Source organism: Coffea arabica, chromosome 6c (genome assembly GCF_036785885.1).
Source record: "Coffea arabica cultivar ET-39 chromosome 6c, Coffea Arabica ET-39 HiFi, whole genome shotgun sequence".
Lineage (NCBI taxonomy): Eukaryota > Viridiplantae > Streptophyta > Magnoliopsida > Gentianales > Rubiaceae > Coffea > Coffea arabica.
The window spans coordinates 9,573,991-9,581,378 of record NC_092320.1 but is presented as its reverse complement, the minus strand read 5'-3'; the positions used below and the strand labels follow the sequence as shown (position 1 = coordinate 9,581,378).

The following is a 7,388-nucleotide window of genomic DNA, read 5'->3' as shown; positions in this document are numbered from 1 at the left end:
GTAACTGGAAGATAGCAAAGTTTCAAACTTTTGAACTGTGTTCATTGGTTGCTTTGAAGTTTCAAACGCTGAAGTTCCCACCAAGGAGAAAGAAGCTCTCTTCCCAAGAGAGAGAGAAAGCCTCTACACGTGAGAGGAGTCCTTGTATATAATCCTACGCTAATCAACGTCCGTGAAGAATGCAAATATATTTTTATTTTTTTTCAGAATAGTTTGATCCTATGTTGCCGCAAAAGAGTGAAAGATGTTCCTTGAAACATGAGAAGTAAGCCCAACTGACAACCCAATTGAAGATGGGCTGGGTTTTAAGAATACTGGAATCGGTTTCCAATGAAGTCCGATTTTGTGCCCATTTCCAAGACAGTTAAAAACTCAAATCAAGACTGACAAAATGACCCACTCTGGCTTTTTTTTTTTTATCCAACTTCCCCAGAAGACTTCTTCTTGAAAAGCTTCTCCCTATTCCTTTGTCAACGCTGCAACTTGCTGACATTCCCTAACTTAATCGAGGAAAACCCAAAGAAGGATATTAACCATGAATTTCGACGAACTGAATTGTATGGCGGCACTGAATTGTATAGACCTCTCCGATTCCGACATACAAAAATCTGTTTCTCTCCTCAGACAGGCAGGCACTCCACTCCTCCTTTTCTTTTTATTCCCCCCCCCCCCCCCCACAACACCTGCTATCGTTCGATTTAAGTTTATTTTTGTGCATTCTTTGATGAGTAATTTAGTTTGAAGGTTGAAGAACTAAAGGAGTGAATATATGAGTAGAGAGTGGGACTAATACCTCTTAGCAAGTAATGAATTGTTCAGTTGTTAAGTTAGTATATAGTATTTCCATGCAACGATGTAATAGATACAGCAAGTAACGTAACGTAACGCAACTCTGCATCTCAATTCTATGATCACTTTTATCGATTAGTGCTGTATTAATTTGTTATTGCAGCTATACATGGGTAACCTGTTCGTGTCTGTACAAATACTCTTACAATAATATACACCTTTATCTAAAGCCGTTTCCATTCTCCATATCAGGGCTTACCAATGATTGGCATCGTTCTGGGAGTTGATTTGCTTACTCCTAATGATGTTATCGTTTATTTAGGCTTGCTTGGACTCTGGATTTTTTTATGTAGTCAATCATGGTATCAGCCCAGAATTTATGGATGAGGTCTTTTCTCAAAGCAAAAGGTTCTTTAGTCTACCACTGGGTGAAAAGATGAAGCTTCTCAGGAATGAAAAAAACCGTGGTTACACTCCTCTTCTAGATCAGCATCTGGATCCTGTCAACCAGATACATGGTTTGCTTTCTCATACCTACTGCGTTTATCCTAATTTTTACATACCAGAATACCAGGACAGGTGTAGCCAATGCATTAAACAAGTGAATAGTTGGAGTTCATTCTCTTGTTGCTCTAGAATATTTTCATTTTCAACACCTTCCGGCCCTACATGTTGACTATATCAACTCCTGGCTGTGGCTATTTTTGCATTGCTATCAAATGTCACTTATCAGGCCTCTTTTATGTTGTTTATATGCTCCTTTTCTTTCTGCGTCCTCTGTTCTCTTATGTGATGTTTGTACATGCCACTTACCAGAATGAGCAGCAGAACTAAGTTCGTGTTTTTATTTGAGCTAAGCATTTCTGCGCCCTGATGTTCTTGTAGGAGATTATAAAGAAGGATATTACATTGGTGTGGAAGTACCAGAAGATGATCCTCAAGCCGAAAAACCATTTCATGGACCAAACTTGTGGCCTACGGCAGGTAACTTTGCTACGCAATTATTGTTACATGGTGAACATCAATCTTGCTTCATAAATCTTGCAAATCTTTTGGTTACAAGTGGAATTTTTTTTTTCTGTAAAGATATTTTGCCTGGATGGAGAGAAACTATGGAGAGGTACCACCGCGAAGCACTGTAAGTATTGAGATGCCTATCATGTATCAGAAAAACTATCTATTTCTCTTGCATGTGGTTGCTCTCATCGGTGCTGCAGAAGTAACTTAATGTCAAGTACTGACCTGAATCATCTTTGCTGTTGTATGAGTAAGCAGCAGATCAGTTTAGTTAATCATATTGATTAATCATCTTTGGGTGCAAGGGTATATTTTTTTCTTAACCAATTTGCATTTCCATCACCTTAACAACATTTGATGTGTTAAATTCTGATGAAATTGGTGGTTGGGCCACTTAGATTGTAAATTGCTGGCCATCTGGTTAAATTACTTAATTCGATGTCACTGATGCATAAGATGTTATATCTCTGCTCCCATGCGGTTGTATATTTACAAAATCAGATAAATCATTATTTCTTTTAGCGGAACAGTCATTATTGATGAATATGTGTCATCAAATCGTGTTGAGTAAGTCCAAATACATAGATTTTGTATTCGCCCTCATTTCTAATACATTAATTGATTAGACTTGGACACAATTTTTTGACTCGCCTATGATGTCTTTAAGCGCTTGCTTGAATCCACACATTCACTGTTAATTCTTCCTAGTTTGAAGAATGGAATTCTGTGTTTAATTATCAGGTAATTAAACAATGAGCACCACATTTCTCAAGCGAGAACCTATCATTTTGTTCATCATTTGACTATTGAAATATTGGTGTTTTTCATTTTGGAAAGGCTTATCTTGTTCCAAGGTACAATACTAGTCAATGATGTTGAAATGAAACTGAAGTCGTTGTCTGGTTCTGCATCTTTTCTACTGCCAAATTTGAAAGGTTCTTGATTATTATCTTGTGATGTACTTTCAGTAGTTCTCTCCAACTCTTCCTACATTTAGCTCTACATCTTGCAGACTGCTTTTACAGCTTGTTTGATACTGACATCCTCTCTGTCTTTATTCTTGCATTCAGTGAGGTTGCAAGGGCAGTTGCTAGAATTATAGCCCTAGCACTTGACCTGGATGGAAACTTTTTTGATCAATCAGAAATGCTAGGCAATCCTATTGCAATCTTGCGACCACTACATTATGAAGGTCAGGTTGTGGACAGTTTCCTAAAGAAGGCTGTATTTATAAGCTGACATGAGCTTGATTAATTCAGGTAAAATCTCTGAACCAGAAAGCGGAATATATGGTGCAGGTGCCCACTCTGACTTTGGCTTGCTTACCTTCTTAGCCACAGATGATGTCATTGGTCTTCAGGTATCCACAAACGTTGGAATTAGATTGCTTAGGAATGATCCCATAATTATTCTTGAGTGGGACCATGAACCTGCTGTTCCATTGCAGATATGCAAGGACAAGCATTTTGAGCCTCAGATTTGGGAATACGTGTCACCAGTAAAAGGGTAAGGCCTTTTTCTCTCAACGATCAGTTTCTCTTAAGTAGAAACGAATTTTCTGTTCCTGATTCCTTGTTTGGTGTGTCTGGACATTTCATCATACATATATTAAAAAAAAAATTAAAAAAGGATATTATGCTGTCACTCCATAGATCAAAAAGTCTTTTGTGGAGTCAGCTCATGAATTAGTATAGCTCATTAACCTAAAGAACTTTCTTATGGCTATGCTCTTGACATTCTGCCATTCTTATTTTTAGACTTCTTGTTAAATTATTGTTGCAGCATAACTGTTATAGATTAGATTAGTCCCAACGATAAGTATCATACTGCATTCTATGATGGCTGCAAATAAATAGTTGATGCACAAAATGCAGAGCATTTATTGTGAATCTTGGAGATTTACTGGAGCGCTGGAGCAATTGTTCTTTTAGGTAATTCTGAGTTTTTACTAAGCACAGTAATCCTTTTTTCCCCCTCCTAAAAAAATGAGAATGCTTCTTGAGCTATTGCAACTGTTAGTTCTCATTTTTCTTGTCTGTGTTTTAACACAAATCATGCACCAATAATTGAATGTCTAACACAGACAAGGGGTTCCCATATTTTACCAGTCTTTTCTAGAAGCATTCAGTTTTTAATTAGACAGCTGTTTCAGTCAAGGAGTTCTCATGTTCTAGCACACATTGAACCTAATTATCTCTATGGTGGTTTCGTTGTAAGAAAAACAATCACTAATGTCTGAAGTTAATAACTCTTCGTAAAAGCAGTCATCCATTTTCAGTGGTTGGGTTATGAAGTTTGATAATTCAGGAAACCTGAAGATTTGTAGTTGAGGGCCTGGAATTTATGGTTTCTTGGAGATAAACTAATTGAATATCTAATTTACTGAACTTTCATTTCAGGTCAACACTACATCGAGTCTTGATTAGTGGTCAAGAAAGATATTCTGTAAGGCTTTCTGAACCTCCATATGTTCTGTAACAGCAATGTTTTGTTGGAATGAGATCCTCATCTTAAACAGTGTCTGCGTCAAATACATTAGCACAAGCAAAGTTTCAAACGTAGTTCTAAATAGTTAAACCTTTCTCAAGCCATAGCTTTACAGATACAGTGGACGTTACAAGCTCGGCTGATTTCTCCGTAAGAAATTTAGTTCTGTAAGCAGCGATCAGGGCCTTGCTAACTTCTTCTCTCTGTGATGGTGGGCAGATTGCTTTCTTCGTGCTGCCCAGTTTCAATTGTGTTGTCAAATGCCTGCCAACCTGCCAGTCAGAGGATAATCCTCCGAAGTATGTATTGCATTTAGATACATGATATGGGATTTTGTAGGTCATTATTATCTTCTTTTAGTTGTTTTGGCCAGAAGAGATCTGCTATTGGTTGCAACGTTCACGTACGTGAAAGGTTTGGTCGTAAATTCTCAATTACAAGTTTTTTTTTTTCGCTCTTGGAACCGGTAATAGTAGATGCCAAGCTGTTGAGTTAGTAAATTTAGTTTGACCTATAACATCCAAGGTGGATCAGCGGAAAACCTTTGTATGTTTTGGCCAGATGTAATGGTGTCATTGTGCCATTGATTTATTGTATCTGTGTTCAGGTTCCCACCCATCATATGTGGAGCTTACTTGGTGCAGAGATATGAACATACGCATGCTGATCTGAGCTCCTAGGATAGTTCGTCCCTGATTTTTTTTTTTTTTTTTTTTGTAACTCGGAATATGCCCCGACCCGAACCCTTTGGACCCGAGCCGGTACACCAAATCGGAGGGAAGTCGATAGCCTCATACAGCTTTTCCGGGCGCGTCAGGATGTGCGACGCAACGGGCACGAACCCTGATTAGTGGGGACCTGGTTAGTGGGGAAACCAGCAACACAAGGTTGACCCTTCAACCGCTGCGCCATATGCCCTGGAGGCGTTCGTCCCTGATTGGCAAGGTTGTTGAACCTTTTGCTGATCTGTTGTTTCATGTAACGGATGGTTATGTACATTCTTATCAGTTGGTTTTTCCCTAATATTTGATGGCTAGGAACACAAAAATTATGACTTAGCTGAAATAATCCAGATTTTGAAACGTTAAAATACATGAAATTGTATATTCAGCCGTTACATTATGAATGATATGAAATGTTACAGAAATCTAGTACATAATATTTTATTGTTTCCAAGAGATCCATCATGCTAGTCACTCTTTCCGGATTATTGGTAGACAGCAGGTTAGACGTAAACAACGTTAGTTTTATTAGCAGGTCATTACTCTCTCGTCTATGCGTCTGATTCACCATATCCTGTGTGCATATTTGTTTGGATATCAGAAGACATCTGGCTCTGGCTGGCTGGCTTTTATTATTTGCGGTGGATGGTCCGAAAATTTGATACTGCTTCATAAATGACATACCACCTTTGCCCAAACGACTAATGTTCCCATACACGCCATCTTTTGCCCAAATGCCTAATGTCCCTGACTCGGCCCATTCGGGAGATGATCTAGGCCAGAATATTGTGCCTGGTTAGATTACAGTTAGTAATGATTACTTTCATTAATTTTACGATTTAATTGAATTCAGACTTAACCTCCCACATACTACGAAAGCTCTTCAAAATTGTCTTAGATCCACAATTATGTATCTAATCCTTTGTGAAGTAACATGACGATAACTTGTAATGAAAATTACTATATAAGTAGTGTAAATATCCGTGCTACGTATGGTACTGACATTATTAAAAAATGAAAATAAAAGGGCAAATTAAAAAAGGTTAAAAAATTGTACTAATACAATTAAAATATAACATCTGTCCAACAATAGTTTGAAATATGATAGAATGTGTATATTATTCAAAAATTACCTTTTTCGGAAGATAGATCTTGAAAAAAAAAATTATATTAGAAAATGAATGATATATGAATAAAAATGAATGTAATTAAATGTTGTTAAAATAAAATACTTACAAATATTATGCATCCGATTTGATAATCTTGCATGAAGGTGCGAACACTTTTCACACCAATCAACTTTTAGTACGAAAGCCAAAATTGATGATTTAATTAATTCTGTTGAATTTTATGGAATGCGTACTACAAATGAAAATGCATGATCTTTGTATGAATTGATTCAGTTGTTGAACAACCTATCACCATTGTCCTGAGAATTAAATACATGCGAAATTCAAAATTAATGTATTTTGTATACATAATTTATAAATAGCATTATAAAAAATAAACATATATCAAGAAACTCTATCTTCCTTTGTAATTCTTTGAGATAAGAAGCATTACAATCAAATATGAGTCGTGTATATCTGTCCTGTAGATTAAGATGCATATTACCACTGGAATATTTGATTTGTATGTTAACATTGTACCTGTTTGACAAATAAAATGTTATATACAATACAGAAAATTTTGTTGAAATTAAATGTACATGAAATTAATTACCTAAAAACAGTGTCGACTATGTCATTACAATGCATACATACTGTTTTTGAAAAACGATCTTCACATAGTTATTTACAATTTTTGCATAGCTCATAGAACATGTCTCATAGAACATGTTTTCTATGTTAATTCTTTGAATGTAAACAAGTATTCGAAAATATTTAATCTAGTAAGAATGAAAAAAAGGTATAGCTTATGATTATAAATTTAAAACATTTGTGCAGTAATTAAATTAAATAGAGTAAGTTTACCGTACACATGATTGTATATTCGGATATCCATATTCTCTTTGAATTTGCTATCAACAATGCTTGTGATATTGTAAAATTACTTGACCTCAACCACGTAACTAACTTTCGAGCACATGTATCATTTTCAAAACTATAATTTTTGGAAATACACGTTGATAAGAGTATGGAACAATATTAGAAGTTTGATGTAGTGTTACTGATGGAACTCACCAACTGCACAAATATCGAGCAAAATCTAAATTGTGATTGATGTACAATTTGCTAGGTCCAATTGTACAAAGTGATGGTCTTGCATAGTATGGTTATATTCGCTAAAAAACTATTCAAATTATATAGAATATAAGTAAAAGTATTTGATTTATCTCTGAAATTTTGTACGCAAATAACACATGCTAGTAAA

General features: G+C 35.9%; 1 protein-coding gene across 5 annotated transcripts; it reads left to right on the top strand.

The window, feature by feature from the left end:
* The first annotated feature begins 407 nt into the window (after window positions 1-407).
* On the top strand, window positions 408-5,440 carry LOC113691544 (kihadalactone A synthase LFS-like). 5 transcript variants are annotated; one of them, XM_027209718.2, is made up of 11 exons: window positions 408-628; window positions 1,112-1,307; window positions 1,675-1,773; window positions 1,876-1,927; window positions 2,877-2,998; window positions 3,105-3,166; window positions 3,254-3,312; window positions 3,681-3,737; window positions 4,206-4,251; window positions 4,513-4,592; window positions 4,901-5,440. In XM_027209718.2, the coding sequence occupies exons 1-11, from the start codon at window positions 536-538 to the stop codon at window positions 4,971-4,973; spliced, it is 939 nt and encodes a 312-aa protein (XP_027065519.1). In that variant the 5' UTR covers window positions 408-535; the 3' UTR covers window positions 4,974-5,440. The 5 variants fall into 5 exon arrangements, with proteins under 5 accessions (XP_027065519.1, XP_027065518.1, XP_071908827.1 ...); XM_027209717.2 differs by having other exon boundaries at window positions 3,066-3,166; XM_027209720.2 differs by having other exon boundaries at window positions 471-628; window positions 1,042-1,307; window positions 3,066-3,166.
* The last annotated feature ends 1,948 nt before the right edge of the window (window positions 5,441-7,388 follow it).

What these genes read in the sequence shown, in the direction of transcription:
- LOC113691544 (XM_027209717.2), top strand. Translation starts at nt 536, where the DNA reads ATGAATTTCGACGAACTGAATTGTATGGCGGCACTGAATTGTATAGAC. An exon ending in CTGTTTCTCTCCTCAGACAG is followed by an intron (nt 629 to 1,111) that starts GCAGGCACTCCA and finishes TCGTTTATTTAG; the next exon opens with GCTTGCTTGGACTCTGGATT. An exon ending in TCCTGTCAACCAGATACATG is followed by an intron (nt 1,308 to 1,674) that starts GTTTGCTTTCTC and finishes ATGTTCTTGTAG; the next exon opens with GAGATTATAAAGAAGGATAT.